Source organism: Fundulus heteroclitus, unplaced genomic scaffold (assembly GCF_011125445.2).
Source record: "Fundulus heteroclitus isolate FHET01 unplaced genomic scaffold, MU-UCD_Fhet_4.1 scaffold_45, whole genome shotgun sequence".
Taxonomy (NCBI): Eukaryota; Metazoa; Chordata; class Actinopteri; order Cyprinodontiformes; family Fundulidae; genus Fundulus; species Fundulus heteroclitus.
Window position 1 is genome coordinate 1467405 of NW_023396868.1, and position 18389 is coordinate 1485793.

Genomic DNA, 18389 nt, shown 5'->3' on the forward strand with positions numbered 1-18389 from the left:
CTCCCGCTCCATCTTCCCCTCATTCGTGAACAAGACCCCAAGATACTTAAACTCCTCCACTAGGGGCAGGACATCCTCCCCAACCCGGAGAAGGCACTCTACCCTTTTCCGGTTCAAGACCATGGTCTCGGATTTGGAGGCACTGATTTTCATCCCGGCCGCTTCGCACTCGGCTGCGAACCGCTCCAGTGAGAGCTGTAGATCACGCCCTGATGAAGCCAATAGGACCACGTCATCCGCGAATAGCAGGGACGCAATCCTAAGGCCACCAAAGCGGATCCCCTCAACACCTTGGCTGCGCCTAGAAATTCTGTCCATAAAAGTTATGAACAGAATCGGTGACAAAGGGCAGCCTTGGCGGAGTCCAACTCTCACCGGAAACGAGTCCGACTTACTGCCGGCAATGCGGACCAGACTCTGACACCGGTCGTACAGAGACCTGACAGCCCTTATTAAAGGGTCCGGTACTCCATACTCCCGGAGTACCCCCCACAGGATCCCCCGGGGGACACGGTCGAATGCCTTCTCCAGATCCACAAAGCACATGTAGACTGGTTGGGCAAACTCCCATGCCCCCTCAAGAATCCTGCTGAGGGTGTAGAGCTGATCCAGTGTTCCACGGCCAGGACGAAAACCACACTGCTCTTCCTGAATCCGAGATTCGACTATCCGACGGACCCTCCTTTCCAGAACCCCTGAATAGACCTTACCAGGGAGGCTTAAGAGTGTGATTCCTCTGTAGTTGGAACACACCCTCCGGTCCCCCTTTTTAAATAGGGGGACCACCACCCCAGTCTGCCAATCCAGGGGAACTGCCCCCGATGTCCACGCAATGTTGCAGAGCCGCGTTAACCAACACAGCCCCACAACATCCAGAGCCTTAAGGTACTCAGGGCGAATCTCATCCACCCCCGGAGCCTTGCCACCGAGGAGCTTTTTAACAACCTCGGCAACCTCAGCACCAGAGATGGGAGAACCCGACCCAGAGTCCTCAGGCTCTGCTTCCTCAATGGAAGACGTGTTGGTGGGATTAAGGAGGTCTTCGAAGTATTCCGCCCACCGACTCACGACGTCCCGAGTCGAGGTCAGCAGCACACCACCCCCACTGTAAACAGTGTTGGTACTGCACTGCTTCCCCCTCCTGAGACGCCGGATGGTGGACCAGAATCGCTTCGAAGCCGTACGGAAGTCTTTCTCCATGGCCTCTCCGAACTCTTCCCACGCCCGAGTTTTTGCCTCGGCGACCAGCCGAGCCGCCTGCCGCTTCGACTGCCGGTACACATCAGCTGCTTCCGGAGTCCCACAGGCCAAAAAAGCCCGATAGGACTCCTTCTTCAGCTTGACGGCTTCCCTCACCGCTGGTGTCCACCAGCGGGTTCAAGGGTTGCCGCCACGACATGCACCGACAACCTTGCGGCCACAGCTCCGACTAGCCGCCTCAGCAATAGAGGCGCGGAACATGGTCCATTCAGACTCAATGTCCCCCGTCTCCCTCGGGACGTGTTTAAAGTTCTCCCGGAGGTGGGAGTTAAAGCTCCGCCTCACAGGGGACTCCGCCAGACGTTCCCAGCAAACCCTCACAGTGCGTTTGGGCCTGCCCGGTCGGACCGGCTTCCTCCCCCGCCATCGGAGCCAACTCACCACCAGGTAGTGGTCGGTGGAGAGCTCCGCCCCTCTCTTCACCCGAGTGTCCAAGACATGCGGCCGCAGGTCAGATGAAACGACAACAAAGTCGATCATTGAACTGCGACCTAGGGTGTCCTGGTGCCAAGAGCACATATGGACACCCTTATGCTTGAACATGGTGTTTGTGATGGACAATCCATGACGAGCACAGAAGTCCAACAACAAAACACCACTCGAGTTCAGATCAGGTGGGCCATTCCTCCCAACCACGCCCCTCCAGGTCCCACTGTCATTGCCCACGTGAGCGTTGAAGTCCCCCAGCAAAACGAGGGAGTCCCCAGGAGGGGCACTCTCCAGTACCCCTTCCAAGGACTCAAAAAAGGGTGGGTAATCTGAACTGCTGTTTGGCGCATAAGCGCAAACAACAGTCAGAACCCGTCCCCCCACACGAATGCGGAGGGAGGCCACCCTCTCGTTCACCGGGGAAAACCCCAACGTGCAGGCACCGAGATGGGGGGCAACAAGTATGCCAACCCCAGCTCGGCGCCTCTCACCATGGGCAACTCCAGAGTGGAAGAATGTCCAGCCCCTCTCAAGGAGACTGGTTCCGGAGCCAGAGCGGTGCGTCGAGGTGAGTCCGACTATCTCTAGTCGGAACCTCTCAACCTTGCGCACAAGCTCAGGCTCCTTCCCCACCAGAGAGGTGACATTCCACGTCCCAAGAGCCAGCTTCTGCAGCCGAGGATCGGAACGCCAAGGTCCCCGCCCTCCACTGCTACCCGTTACACATTGCACCCGACCCCTTTGGCCCCTCCAACAGGTGGTGAGCCCATCGGAAGGGGGACCCATGTCGCCTCTTCGGGCTGAGCCCGGCCGGGCTCCATGGGCAAAAGCCCGGCCACCAGACGCTCGCCAACGTGCCCCAACTCCAGGCCTGGCTCCAGAGTGGGGCCCCGGTGACCCGCGTCCGGGCGAGGGAACACGAGGTCCAATAATTGTATTCATCATAAGGGGCATTTTGGGCTGCACTTTGTCTGGTCCCTCACCTAGGACCTGTCTGCCTTGGGTGACCCTACTAGGGGCTTAAAGCCCCTGACAGCATAGCTCCTAGGATCATTGGGACACTCAAACCCCTCCACCACGGTAAGGTGGCAGCCCAGGGAGGGGACAGATAGAACTTATAATTGAAAAATGCAAGAGAATCTTTCTTCTCTGAGATCATAAACAAGAACATTAATAATGCTCGTGTCTTATTTGCCACAGTCGACAGGTTAACAAATCCTCCTGTGTCCGTGACTTCCGAACTCCACTCCACCAGGGCCTGCAATGAATTTGCTAACTTCTTCACTGAGAAAATCCTAAAAATTAGAGGATCACTTTGTATTACCATATCAACACCAGAACCAATGCTGTATTCAGCTGGAACTATTTCTGACTAAATGTCCTAATTCAGCCAAATAAACCACAAAAGCTTAGAGCAGATCATTCAGCTGCTAAGTTCCTCCTCCTGCTGCCTTGATGTTCTACCCACAGTTTTCTTTAAGAAAGTTTTACCAGTCATAGCGTCTGATTTGACTCAGATAATAAACACGTCCCTTCTGTCAGGTGTTTATCCCCAGTCCTTAAAAACAGCAATTATCAAACCACTGCTGAAAAAGAACAAATTAGACAAACTACTACTCCAGAACTACAGGCCCATCTCAAACCTCCCCTTTATCAGTAAGATTATTGAAAAAGCTGTGTTACAACAATTAAACACCTTCTCAACAACGACCTGCCGCTTTGACGTTTTCCAGTCTGGCTTCCGTGCTCACCACAGTACAGAGACCACCCTTATCAAGGTGTTTAATGACATCCATATAAATACAGACTGTGGAAGAACCACCGTACTGGTACTATTGGATCTCAGTGCAGCATTTGATACTGTCGATCACTCCATCCTGTTAGAACGCCTGGAGAACTGGGTCGGCCTCTCTGGTACAGCTCTCAACTGGTTTAAATCCTAATTAAAGAACAGGGACTTTTTTGTATCAGTAGGTAACTTTACATCAAAGATGACAAAAATCACATGTGGGGTTTCCCAAGGGACCATCCTGGGTCCCCTCCTCTTCAATATCTACATGCTCCCTCTAGCTCAGATTATAAGAAACAACAACATCAGCTACCATAACTATGCAGATGACACACAGCTCTACATCACCATGTCACTGGGTGACTATGAACCAGTTCAGGCACTGAGTAAATGCCTAGAAGAAATCAATGCCTGGATGTGTCAAATCTTTCTTCAATTGAATAAAAACAAAACTGAAGTAATAATCTTTGGACAAATGGAGGAGAGATCAAAAGTTAGCTCACACCTTCAGTTGCTTCAGCTAGGAGCCACTGATCAGGCCCGAAATCTGGGAGTAGTGATGTACTCAGACCTGAACCTCCAAAAGCATCTAAAGACAATTACAAGGTCGGCCTTCTATCACCTGAAGAACATTTCCAGGATTAAAGGACTAATGTCTCAGAAGGATCTGGAAAGACTAATCCATGCGTTTATATTTAGTAGAATTGATTACTGCAATGGTGTTTTCACAGGTTTGCCTAAAAAGTGGATCAGACAGCTGCAGCTGATCCAGAACGCTGCTGCCCGCGTCCTCACTAAGACTAAGAAAGTAGAGCACATCACCCCAGTTCTAAAGTCATTACACTGGCTCCATGTATCTCAGAGAATAGACTTTAAAATCCTTCTGTTAGTCTAAAAATCCCTGAATGGCTTAGCACCCAAAAACATCACATACTTGTTATCAGTGTATCAACCCTCCAGACCACTAAGGTCTTCTGGCTCTAGCCTGCTCTGCATACCTAGAACATGAACTAAACACGGAGAAGCAGCATTTAGTTCCTATGCTCCACTTATATGGAACAAACTTCCATAAAACTGTAAAAGTGCGGAAAGCCTGAGTTCTTTTAAATCAAGATTAAAAACACATTTGTTTAAAATTGACTCTGACTGTTCTAGTTAAACTGTTATACTGTTTTTAATGTTCTTTTTTGTTTCTACATTCTATCCCTACTTTTGTTCTGTTTTATTTTCCTATATTTTAATCATGTAAAGCACTTTGCATTGTCTCTGTACTGAATTGTGCTATATAAATAAATTTGCCTTGCCTTGCCATCTGATGTATTTCTCATGTTTAGCACTTTGTTTTACCTTTTGTTAAAGTGCCCTTAAATAATGATGACAATGATGATGATTATGATCAGAATAAACTTTTGCATCACCCCCCAGAAGCTGGAAAGAAAAGAGACAAAAATATTTTTCACACCTCACTTAGTAACTCTTAGTAACTAATATTTTAGTCTAAATATTTTAGCCTAAATATTTTAGGCTAAAATATTAAACTTTTTATTTGTGTTTCTTTTTTTTCTTCAATCCCAGTTATGTTTAGTAATTTCTGCCAAAGGCTGCAGCATTTTGATTAACAGACGTCAACACATTTAATCCATCTGAATGCAGTATTTGCAAGACGTGCTCTGATTGAATGGAACAAAACCTGTCTGATTGGCTGGTGGAGTGGACAGTTTTTGAAGTCGCAAGTGCAGAAACAGCTGAGCAAGCGCACAGCTGGCGTTGAGCGTGGAATGAGCAGGTGCTCGCGAGCAGAGATGGAACTGAGCGTGAGGACAGTGGGTTGAGAAGAGTTTTTCAGAGTTGAGCGCACGCCAGACCGGTTCTGAGTGTTGAGAGTTGTATCACTGCGCGCACAAACAGAAGGCACAAATATCGCTACATAGTTTCATAGTGATGAGCGGCAGCGTTGTCTCACCTATTGAAAACCACTGGTATAGATCAATATTTGTTTCATCAATCAATCAATCAATCAATTTTAGTGTCAACTACAATCTTCATTGCAGTTGAAAATTCAGTTCCAGTACAACCGTCCATCACATACACATAACAAACATTTTGGGGGAACGATTGACTGAGGCCTTGCGTTGCCAAGGAACGCAGCCAGTTGGCCGCTGCTACATCAGCGCAGCCGTTAGGCGCATTCCTCCAAACTGCCCCGGACCCCGCCTTACACGGTGCCCACAGGGCGCTGCCCTTGAATCTGTTGAAGGAAGATTAAAACGTGGGAGAAAAAAAGACAAAAAATTATCAAACTCTAACCTCTCACGATACAGTATGAGAAATCCTACACAAAAAAACCTCATTGCACGAAAAGGCACAAATATAACAAGACACATAATAGTATAAGGAGAACATTTGAGATTTGTTATAAGTTCATGAGATAAATGTAAGTCAGTAGTGTGTGCATGTTGTGTGGAATTTTGTATGTCCATGAACGCCGTCCCACCGGCAGGCAAGTGTCCTTGATGGAAAGTCTTTATCACTTCGCAGGTCAGCTTGACACCTCCACGGATGTCTTGCACTGGGGGGAGTAGGTCTGTGCGATTTTGCCATAACAACGCAGGGGAGAATTTAGATAGTGGGAAGTCTGATTTAAATACACAATTTGTTTTGAGAACAAGCTGAACCAACTTTTCCTTCAGCTTTAAAGTCTTTTCATCACTGGCTCCAGGATTGAATATTCCAAATAGTTGGGCTATGTCACGTTCACACTTCCAGATTTATCCCATCTCACCTCTGTGTCCAACCATCACAGTCAGCTTATCCAGTTTATTGTTCTGTTCATTCACCGCCTTAGTAATTCCATCGTAAGTAGGGCTGCAACTAACGACTATTTTGATAGTCGACTAGTCAGCGACTATTGAAACGATTAGTCGACTAATCGGATAATTATTACTTTTTTCTTAAATTCAGCATGAAGTTGATTTAATTATGTGGCACATGATAATGAACACAAAAAAAATGGTTACAATGAAAAAAACTTATTTTATTCCACATACTGTGGATTTGTACAAAAATTAAATAAAAATGTCCTAACTTTAATTAGGCACAGTGCTCAGTCAACAGAGACGTAAAATTTATAAATAAATAAACCTCTGTCCATTTTTTAGGGACAGGCAAATAAATGATTAATAAATTAAAATCAAATAAAAAATGTTTCCCCTGTAAACCAAGAACAGGCTCATTAGCAGCAGCAGAACATTAAATAAAACAAAGATGTGCATTTTGTGAAGTACATTCAGTGGTCAACTGTCTGTTGCAAAAGAACTTTACAATTCTCAACAGTCTGAAATCTAACGGTATTAACAACTAACATTAGTAGATACAGCTGAAAATAAGCATTCAGAGCTGTCTTTACTCAAGTTGTAAACATGGGCTGTGTGATATAACTTGGACACAAACTTGGCATGGTGGACAGACCAGGTTTAAAATCAAGATGAGGCTCAGGATATGTTGTTCAATTTATTTATACTAAGAAAAGTCAGCATATAAACATGGTCTCGTGTGAGACTTGCTCTCTTCTGCGAGCAGATATGTCCTGCTGCTGAGAAGATTCGCTCTGCTGGGGGTGGATTTTGCAGGAATGCACAAAAGGGATCTTGCTACATTGGACAGTGTGGGAAAACGCCCCTCATTTTCTCTCCACCAGCTGAGCGGATCATCCTTTTTGCCTATTGGTGCCTCTGTGAAGAACAGCTGAACTTCCCTCCTCACCATTTGGATTTTTTGGTCCTCCTGGGTCTCCTCCTCTTCCTCACTCCGGCTGTCAGTGTCGGACTGAAGAAGGTTATCCAGTGCTGACTTTACCCCTGAGACATTGCCCCTCCTCTTCAGCTGTAGCTCAGGGTCATCATGTATCCCAGTGTCAGCCTTAGCTTCTTTTATGGCAAGAACTTCAATTGTGCTTTGCACCCTTTTGCCATCTTCAGTGGAGATAAACTTCATCTTTCGGAATCTTGGGTCGATGGCAGCTGCAAGAACAAGTGGGTTGTCTCTCTCTGCAGACACAGTGTTAAGATTCTCCCACCTCTCACTTATTCCCTTTCCTGCAATTGCTAGAAAGGCTTTTCCTGCACTCGTCTCAAACTGTGTTTGCTGTATGGACTGTTGCAGACCTTTAACCAGCTGTGGAAGACATGAAGCAGTAGCATACTCCTGTCCACTGAGGAAAACGGTTGCACATTCAAAAGGCCCCAACCCTTGCACCAGCTCTTCAAGTAGCACCCACTGCTCTGGTTTGAGGTCACAGTAGTGCTTGCCTCTAGGTGTTACCTCAGGGTCAGAGAGGGTCGCTGTGACTGGCCATCGCTGCTCCAGAGTCTCTCCATCATGTAGTACGTGCTATTCCATCGAGTATTTACGTCCTGGATCAGCTTGTGCTCTGCTGTGTTCATTTGCTGCTGCTTCTTCTTCAGTTTTGAATTCGCCAGCTCACTTCTCCTAAAGTGCTCCACTAAGTTTCTTGCTGCACCGGTGGCTTTGTTGATGCTGGGCTCTTTGAGGGCACTGTTAACAATAAGTTGGAGAGTGTGCCCAGCACAGCGCACAGAAAACCAACCATGTTTTTCTTCCAGGAGTCGAGCTGCAGCCACCATGTTAGACCCATTGTCGTGTACTATTGCTTTAATTTTGCTAGGCAAGATGTCAAATTTCTCTATCATCTCTTCCATCCATAACATGATGTTGGCAGCAGTATGCCTCTCTTCTAGAGGTAGAGTGGAGAGGTTTAGAGTTTTCATTTGCCAGTCTTTGGTAATGAAGTGACACGAAACTCCAAGATATGCCTCTGTGGCACGGCTGGTCCAAACATCACACATCAGTGTGAGGGAGCTGCTGACCTCTTTTAGGATCTCCTTTACCTTTAAACACAAAAGTTGATTTTTGTAAATATTTAAAGAGCAAAAACCTACAAATCAACAGAAACTATTCAACATAAGTTTTATTGCAGCTGCTCTATCATACTACAAAAATTAAGTTATGTATTTCAGATATTTTAATACATAATATGTAAATATGTAATATATTAATTAAATATATAATTGCTTTTAAATGACATTTGTGATTGCTTGTATGAAATGTGTGTGTGTTGGTGGGTGGGGGTGATTGATTGCTAATATGAAATACATAATCGCTATTAAATTAAATGTGTGATTGCTTATATGAACTCTGTGTGTGTGTATTTTAAACAATTACCTTCAGAAACATTGTACTGTATTTCTGCTCCATCAAGTGGGTGAAATGGGTCCTGGATGGCAGGATATAGTCGGGGTTGAACTGGGCTATCATCTGTTGAAACCCAGCACTGTCAACCATGGAGAGTGGCCTCATATCATAGATGAGCATCTGCAGTACTGACTCAGTGAGGGCAGCCGCCTGTTGCGGGGTGCATGTCTGCCTCCTTTGCAGGAAGGGCTCCATGGTGCTTCTCTTCTTTGGACTGCATGCATTTAATTTAAAATATGTTTGTCTGGCATAACGCTCAAGCTCTTTTTAATAGCAAAAATGCGCTTATAAAATGCACAATGTATGTCAATAAAACTGCATTGGCTTGAATGTTACTTGCATCTTATCGAGGCGAGTCAGACTCCGTTTCGTTCAACTCCCCGACATGCGTTCTCTTTAAATGTTCGTGCATCACCGAGGTACTGCCATGATACCCAAGGTCTGCTTTGCAAACCTTGCAAGTAATCTTTTTATGCGCCGTATCCAGGCTAAAATGCTCCCAAACTTTAGAAGTCTTGGTACGCGTACCTGATATTGACGCCGCCATATTTGTATGTTACTGCTCAGAGACAGAGACACTACTGCGCATGAGCGACTCTCGGCAGAGATCATAATCAAGTGAGATGCCTCACTCTGTTTGAAAAACACGTCTGGCGACAATAGTCGACAATGGAATTCATTGTCGACAATTTCTATCATCGATTTTTGTCGACAACGTCGACTAATCGTTGCAGCCCTAGTCGTAAGCCGCTGGTAGGTTCCTGTGTTATCACAATTTTTTTTTTCATTATTCTGAAATGATCATCATTCCGTTACCTCAAGATTAAAGTTATTTTCTTGTAAAATGACAAAACGAGATGATTGCCTGGGTCATAAATCATGTATTTAAGCTCATAAAGTGTTTTATAAATTTAAAAGACCTGTTTTTTTGGTTGGTTTTTGTTTTTGTCTTTTTTTTTTTTGTTCTGTTAGTATCTCCAGTTTATGTGCTTCTTGGTCTTTGTACTCTGACAAACCTTTCTGTGCCTGGCCAGGTGAATGGACAATGATGGTCCATTAAAGTACAACTCAAAAACTACATAATTCATCATACTACATTTTCCATAACTGATTCATCCCTCAAATGAAAGGTTTATTGGTATCTTGTTCAAAAGATCCTAAATGTAGCCATTTGTAGTTTAAAACCTGTACTTTAGTTTTAATAAACAAAAAAATGTCTGAAACACTGTTCCCTTTTAAACAGATAATAGTTTTTAATAATCAGTGCAGGGCAGTCAAACTTTTTTACAGTAGCAGGCCACGCACTATCAGGTAGGAGGGTGCACTTATGCTGGTGCCCTAGCCCCGGAGGGGAGAATTTTGAAAAATAGAGTCTCCCTGATGTATTTTGGAAGCTTTCAAGACAGGTGATTATTTAAAGAATAGAGTCAGAGTGCATGTTTCAAATTGAATAAATGGCAAAAAAGAAGTGAATGATCAATTCTTCAAAAACAACCTTAGTTTTTTGTATTATTCTTGAAACATTTTTTTTTCAAATGATGTTATCACGTTTTTACAAGGTAAGGTAATCTCCATTTGCATAAAATTAGTTTAATTTGAATTACTAGCACCACATAAAACAGATCAGATTAGGTGAGGTCTATTCATCTTCTTCTTATTAATATTCACAGTTCTGTTCTAAAAACGATCGTAACATTTCTTCACGAACAAAGTAAAATTTTTATGATTAAAAATACAGGGTTGGAATTTGAAATTGAATTTACATGTTGAATTTATTTCAGTCATATTGCTCTTTCGAAATCTCTTATCTCAGTTTAATTTCACTTGCACTCATCACACACGATATCATATCATCGGCGAGGATTCTAGAGACAAACACAAAATGCATCCCCTGGAAAACTTTGATAATTTGCTGCTGTAATATTATATGTAATATAGATTTTTCAGAATAAAAAGCTAATAGATGTGCATCATCAAAAAATATAAGAAATACAATTATAGAGCATTCAGTATTGTAAGAAAGCCCACACTGTTTCTGGATAAATACATTACTGTATGAGTTAAGTTCTATTCCGTTTTATGCCTCTTTCCTTGTAAGTTTGAAATGTCCCATGCTCCTGAAAGCATCTTCTGCTTAAGACAAAGCTTTGCAGTTTCAAAACTCACGTCGGCTCTCACGGTTTATTGTTGTGTGTGAATGAGAAGAGACCACAACAAATAAATCAGCCGTACCACGGATAAAAACTTTGGATTTAATGTTGTTCATAACACCCGTAATTTTGTAAACGAATCTGCCAAATAACAACAGTTTTTTTCCCCACAAGAGGTTTAATAAAACCGGTCTGTGTTTTGATCGGAAAAGTAGCATCTCGGTTGGAACAAGGAACCCAATCACTCGTTAATGTTGCTCTCAGTGGAGACAGATGCAAAGGTGATTTTTGGGATGTATAATCGGGGAAATGTTGGCGGCGGCAAGAGCGGCTATAGACGGTGATTTGCCGCCGTTGACCGGCTACTTTTGACTGCCCTGTCAGTGATCCCATTGTTGTACGCAAACTTCACTGTGAATATTGTCTCATGGCCTAGTGGAACACCAAAGAGGAGATGTATGGATGAAGTGAAAGAGGACATGAAGGTTGTGTGACAGAAGATTTACACTAAGTCAATCCAAACTGACTTGGTGTGCGAGTGTGTACCTCTGCAGGGTGGCATCAAACACACTCCAAGTCAAGTACATTCATTCCAATTGATCCTGGTTATCAAACAATGCAGTCCAGTTCAGTCTTATTATTCAGGTTCATTAAATATTTTCTCTCTACCCTTCATAGACTATTTTCTCATAACATTAACAAAGTATTTAAGATTGACCTACAATTGACATCCTCTCCACATAGCCATTGTGACAACCCCAGCTCTGTGACTAAACCAGCATCCTCCAAAGGCCGCAGAGCCCCAGATCCTCCTCTACATATCAAGGAACATGCCTGTGCTCAGGACCTTCAGATAACTTCTCTGTGATACACACCGGGCCTTAGCAGCAACGTTATCAGACGTGATAGTTTCTAGCATCAGCATTGGGCTTTCTTTTGGAGATTCTGGAATATCTGTGATAATACGTGGCAGCAATAAGAAAAACAGAAGGATAACAAACAAGAATAAACAATCATACTTAAAAGTCAGAAACTGTCAGATGCAACCTGCCACAGAGACAATATCTACCACCAAGTCATATAAACTGGGTTTATTAAACATTAGATTTGTCAGGAAAATCCATTTTAATTAATGACTTCATTACTGACAATAATCTTGATATTAAAGTGTTTTTTAATCACTGTCTTTTTATTAGGCCCGAGCAGTGAAGCGCTGCAAAGGCCTATTGTATCTGTAGTGTTAATTATTAATTAGGCCCGAGCAGCTAAGCGCTGTGAAGGCCTATTGTATCTGCAGTGTTAATTATTTTTCTTATTCTGCCCCCCTAAAGAGGGGCCTTTTTGGGGGCTTTCTCATTTTCAAAAACTCACCAAACTTTGCAGATGCATGGTGACTGTTTTAAAAATTTTGTATTTTAAGGTCGTCACAAAAATCTAAAGAAAAATGCCTCAACGGCGCCACCTAGAAATTTTCAAAGGACCCTTTGCTATTCACTTACTTTGTCGTAGAGACATGAAGTTTGATATAGTTGTAGAGCTCAACAAGACGCTCAGAATTTACAATTATTGTCATAGTGCAAGTATCACAGGAAGTTGGCCATTTTAGATTTAAGGTCGTAATTTGAACTCATTTTTGACGATTATAGCGTTGGTATTTGATCGAACTTGTCCTAGAGATTTTGAGTGAGCGGCTTGAAACTCGGGCAGTCTGATCATAAGGCATGGCCAATTAAGTTATCAAAACGGTGAGTTTTTGAGCTTGCTGAAGGGGCGTTGGCAGGGGTCAAAGTTCACCTATTTGCCACAAAAAATAAAAGTGTTATACCTCCTACACAGAAACACACAGAGGCACCAAACTTTCAGTAATTGATCACCATCAGGTCTCCTATAATATCCAATGGTCAAATGATGACATTGCTTAGGCCACGCCCCCTGACAACAGGAAGTGTCATGTTTTATTGTTAACAGTCGCTATGTTACCCCTCAGAGCTAATCAACATGAAACTGTGTCCACAGACAGAAGACATGTTGGGGTGTTGTGGATTCCAGGCCCAACTGGATTCCATGTAGCAGTGAAGTCACCTGAAACGCTGCTGCCATATGTCCAGACTTCTATAGGATATTGACAAATTTAATAAAAAGTAACTTAAAATTACCTTAACAGGACAATATTTTTAAAAGTCAAAAGGCTTATTTAATGCTTTGAGAACATCTCTTCTATTCGGCTACAATATCAACCAAAACAGGATAATCTTTTAAGACCATTTTTAAGATGTCAATACATAGATTTTAAGCTGGTGCGTCGCCACTGCCTCCGGTGGCCAAATGCATCGCTGCATCAACTGATCTGCGCCAGATTTTTTGCGAGTCGTGGGGGAGCGCTGCTCAATGCCTTCGTGTGTATTGCCCGGTGGACAGGCGGGAAAAATGCGTGACAGCTTCTGCCGTGGCTGGCAGCCGGCGGTGCGCGAACCCCTGCGGTGGCCAATAGGCTGGAGCGGAGCACAATAAAGATTTAAAAAGAATTGTAAAATATTTTTCTGGAGCTTGACTCAAAGCAAAACAATGTTTATAATTATTTATAAACATTTGTATACTCTATGTTTATCTTGTTTTTAAATATTTTATATTTACAATAAAATGCATCATTTATTTTTTAGACTAGTTCCATATGAGAGGTTGCAAGAAATCTTGTAACTATACTGAATTTGCAGCTTAAGAAGATTGGGTTTGACAGACAACACCAACTGTCCCTTCAATCCAGTGCACACAATACCACAACAGACCTCATCACGCTCTACAGTACATCAAGAAAACTAAATAAACTAAAACAAGTTCACGAGTGCACATGAAATGAAGTTAATCCATATTTGTGTGTCAGGGTGTCTAAGCACTCTCCAGAATTTGACATCTCAGCAGAACCTGTAATAATTATAGAAAGTAACGTTATAGTTGTTCTGCCTTTTGTTAAAACAGCAAGGAATTCATGTCGTGAATACATTACATAAATAAGATATTAATTAATTCTTAGTCAGAGGAAATCCATGCTAAAAACAGTTAGAAACGTTTTGGGTTCATATTTAATCGAGTGAGACATCACAACTTTGTTAGATCTCTATGTGAATTACGTGAGATAGTGAGTGCTCTCACCTGTTGAAGTTGAATTTGTTCTACACGCTTCTGCCTTGGAAAATATTCGTCTTTTTACAAAAATTATGTTTAAAGCCAGATTTGTGAATAAAGGTTATTCAGAGAACGCAAGAAAAGGAAGCTTTGTGTGGGGAACTTTTGTCCTAGCTGTCTAGCTGCATATGGCCCCAGGACAGCACAATAGTTTTCTTGAAGTATAATTTTGGAGAAGTAGAAACAAGTATTAATTTCAAAAGGTAGGTAAAAAAGGAAAAAAGTTTTTACAAAATCTTAAAATGTTGGATAGTCGTTATTTCCATCTTGCTGTGAAAATTGGTGAAATATTATCATTTTTAATGCTTAGATATAAAATTGCAAGGCAATTACTAAAATTGCCTTTTGTTGAAAATGTTTTTTGGCATGCCATACTTTATATTTATAGGTAGCCTAGATGTGCATAATAAAAGAGTGGAACTAAAACCTGGTCTAAAATTATTATGGAGCTTTAACTTGCTAAGAGTAATAACGTTAGATCAGTGCTTCCCAAACTTTTTGCATCGCGTACCCCTTGGAGCATTTCATCTCCATCCGCGTACCCCCCAAAAAAAAAAAATAAACATTCAACATAGGGATCAGAGTTTTATTAACTTGACTGCAGATACTAAATACATCTGCATTATAAAAGGGCATAACATAATAACATGTAACAAACAAGAACAAAGACTATAACAAGCCTGTTCAGAATACAGCCAAAACTGTGGAGCGTGACGGAGTCCTTGTGACTCTGATGTGAGGGGTGTGCTTGAGAGGACGCGCATAACCCCTGTATGTCTGGCCGAATCGGCGACAGTTTCAGTCTTAAATCGTCTTCCACACATAGTCTGTGTCAGTATTTAGTTTTCAGGCTGGTCAGACATGAAAATCCTCTCACATAAATATGTAGTGGCGAATGCCATTAATTTCTTGACTGCGCGTGTTGCCAGTTCAGGGTACTCGGTGAGCAGCCCTATCCGGCTCATCAGCGACACACCGGACGCAGCGACGGGACCAGGCTGTGAAGACCGAGGAGGAACTGAAGGCCGTGGGCCAGAATCTGTAGGGTGACTTTTCGTATGAACTGTCAGGGGGCAACTTTCTTCTACTGGGAAAAGTTGCTACACATAGCAGTGAACTCAAAACACCAATGTTCCCACGTTTTCACTTGCACATTAAGAAGTTATAGCCGATAAAAAAAATCTAAACTGTGGCGCTCCGGTCCAAGAGGTCACGTGATTCGATTTTTGCTGCTCAGCCAATCAGATCGCTGTATTGTCAGCTGAGCGAGTTTACCACGTCATCATGGCTGCGCCCGTAAGATGTTTGTATGCATCTGTTTCCAGACGAAGACAGCCCAATAATAGCATTTTCTGGTGCCAGCTGGCAGTGATCTTGATGGCAAGAAAAAAGAAAAAGCCCAGTCCATCCATCCATCCATCCATCCATTTTCTAACACGCTTATCCCTGCGTTCGCAAGGTGCCGGTGTCTATCTCCAGCTGTCAATGGGCGTGAGGCGTTGTATAAACTGGACAGGTCGCCAGTCCATCGCAGGGGAGAAATAGTCCAGACTTTTGCCCAATTTACTGTGATATCACCAAGACCTGCTGCGCTAGAATAGCAAAGGCAACAGGTGTCGATGTGCCAAACGACTTATCCCCGGCAGAATTTGTATCCCCTGCGTCGGGAGCGCATTCAGCTGGAAGAATGAATCCAGTCAACTCCGTCTAATTTCCATCCTGTTAGGCGTGGAAATGAAGATGTTTTACTTTTCTTAACGAAATATAGCAATGGTGTCGTTACATTATCGTTCAGTTAGTGTGAAAAAACTGAAAATGTAACACTTGTTAGTGCTATCATAAAGGATTGCTGTCGGTTAAAACTCGATTGATCACTCAATATAACACGTTATGAGAATGTAAACGGCTCTGTGGTCATTTTCACATGTGTCACGAAAATATTAGCTTTATGTTATTAGATTGGCGCATGTCTGTCTGCTTAAACCAAAAATCCACCTTCCTGAGTTCATCACAGCTGTCAGCTTGTTCGTCTTTTTTCTTTTTTTTTTCTTTTTGACCCGCATGAATGGATCATATAGAGCGGATTTCACGTGTGATCAAATGAACACTGAATAAAGGTACAGCCAAAATGATCAGATTTAATAAGATTTTAATTCAACCAAGAACCATATAGAGATATTAACCATATTAAGAAAACGAGATATGTCTCTTTTAAAAATAGAACAATGTATTAGGAGTTTAAAAAATCTATTTCATTTTATTAGAATGTGATATTTAAAATATTTAGACTTCACAAAGCTGAAGGTTAAAACTTTTATTGATTTCAAAAATACAATACAAAATTCTACAAATTCCGAAGGGGATAACTCGTTTGGCACAACGAGTTTATACAACGCGTCTCGCCCATTGACAGCTGGAGATCGGCACCAGCACCTCGCAAACCCAGCGGGGATAAGCGTGTTAGAAAATGGATGGATGGATGGATGGAAGGATGGATGGACTGGGCTTTTTCTTTTTTCTTGCCATCAAGATCTCAGCCAGCTGGCACCAGAAAATGCTATTATTGAGCTTTCTTCGTCTGGAAACAAATGCATACAAACATCTTACGAGCGCAGCCATGATGAACTGGTGAACGCGCACAGCTGACAATACAGCGATCTGATTGGCTGAGCAGCAAAAATCAAATCACGTGACCTCTTCGACCGAAGCGCCACAGTTTAGATTTTTTATCGGCTATAACTAATTAATGTGCAAGTGAAAACGTGGGAACATTGGTGTTTAGAGTTCACTGCTATGTGTAGCAACTTTTCCCGGTGGAAGAAAGTTGCCCCCTGACAGTTCATACGAAACTTCTTAAGGAAGCGTCCTACAGATTGATTCTGGCCCACGCCAGCCGCACACTCCGCTGCGCGCAGCTCCTCCGTGCGCTGAGGCGCTCGGCTCCTCTTCACCTCCCGGCCGCATAATGACCTCCACGGCTAGGATGACGGAGCCTCTCCACAGCGGCTGGACCCTGCCGGCTGCGATCAGCGGAGGAACCACACCCCCTCCACCGCCCGCTGATGACGGCACTCCTCCCCCTCTGCACCAGCAGAAACCCTGCGGCTCCTCCTGTCCTTCTCCGGGGACGTCACAGCTCGCCTCAAACCAACTTTATCAGTGTCAAGCCCAAGCCCTACTCGAGCTCGTGCTATTCATTGAATTTAAGGTTGCTGCTTCGCGTACGAGGCCACTATTGTACAGCATTTGATTTTTTTTTTTTTCCTGCATTTTTTTTTTTTTTTCAAAATCTTTTCCCGTACCCCCTGTCATGACGTCGCGTACCCCCTAGGGGTACGCAAACAATAGTTTGGGAATAACTGCGTTAGATGATTCTATCTTTAAAATTATATAACTGTCTCATAAAATGTGATAGTTTACTTGGTCTAAAGAGATGATGCAATTCAATGTTATTTATATAGCGCCAATTCATGAAACATGTCATCTCAAGGCGCTTTACAAAGTCAAAATCAATCAAATTGTACAGATTGGGTCAGATTATACACATTGGTCAAAAAAATCCTTTATAAGGGAACCAGTTCATTGCATCAAAGTCTTGACAAGTAGCATTCTCTCCTGAAGAAGCGTAGAGCCACAGGGAGAGTCATCTGCATTGTCCATGGCTTTGCAGCAATCCCTCATACTGTGCAAGCATGAAGCCACAGCGGGAAAAAAAACTCCCCATTAACGGGATGGAAAAACCTCCAGGAGAACCGGGCTCAGTATGAACGGTCATCTGCCTCCATCGACTGGGGGTTACAGAAGACGGAGCAGAGACACAACAAGACAGACAAAAAAGCACAAAAGCACACATTGATCCAGTAATCTGTTCTATGTTAGATGGTAGTAGCGGGTGATCTGTCTTCCCTGGATGATGCCACAGCTAACAGAATGCAGTTGTCTGCATTGTCCATGGCTTTGCAGCAAACCCTCATACTGAGCAAGCATGAAGCGACAGCAGGGAAAAAAACTTCCCATTAACGGGAAGGAAAAACCTCCAGCAGAATCGGGCTCAGTATGAACGGTCATCTGCCTTGACCGACTGGGGGTTACAAAAGACAGAGAAGAGACACAACGCAGCTGTTTAGAGCATTGAGCTTGGGTCCCAGATGTTCTGAGTTCAACTCCCACAGACTGCAACTCTGGGTCCCTGAGCAAGACCCTTAACCCCTGATTGCTCCCCAGGCGCCGCACAGTGGCAGCCCACTGCTCCCCAAGGGATGGGTTAAAATACAGAAGTGAATTTCTCCATTGTGAGATCAATAAAG

The 18389-nt window shown here is 43.4% G+C and overlaps 2 protein-coding genes across 5 annotated transcripts in view; one reads left to right on the forward strand and one right to left on the reverse strand.

Moving 5' to 3' along the window:
• pde6d (phosphodiesterase 6D, cGMP-specific, rod, delta) overlaps positions 1–18389 on the forward strand; it is a 48890-nt gene that overhangs the window by 14118 nt on the left and 16383 nt on the right. The window lies entirely within an intron of this gene.
• Positions 7122–9991, reverse strand: LOC118560556 (zinc finger BED domain-containing protein 4-like). Its single transcript, XM_036131661.1, has 2 exons — positions 8720–9991; positions 7122–8385 (listed from the first exon to the last, which is right to left on the reverse strand). The coding sequence occupies exons 1-2, from the start codon at positions 8942–8944 to the stop codon at positions 7795–7797; spliced, it is 816 nt and encodes a 271-aa protein (XP_035987554.1). The 5' UTR covers positions 8945–9991; the 3' UTR covers positions 7122–7794.

Excerpts from the sequence above, each read along its gene's own strand:
- LOC118560556 (XM_036131661.1), bottom strand. The coding sequence starts at position 8,944 with ATGGAGCCCTTCCTGCAAAGGAGGCAGACATGCACCCCGCAACAGGCG. Across the intron at positions 8,386-8,719 it reads ACAGTACAATGTTTCTGAAG|GTAAAGGAGATCCTAAAAGA; the intron begins GTAATTGTTTAA and ends TTGTGTTTAAAG.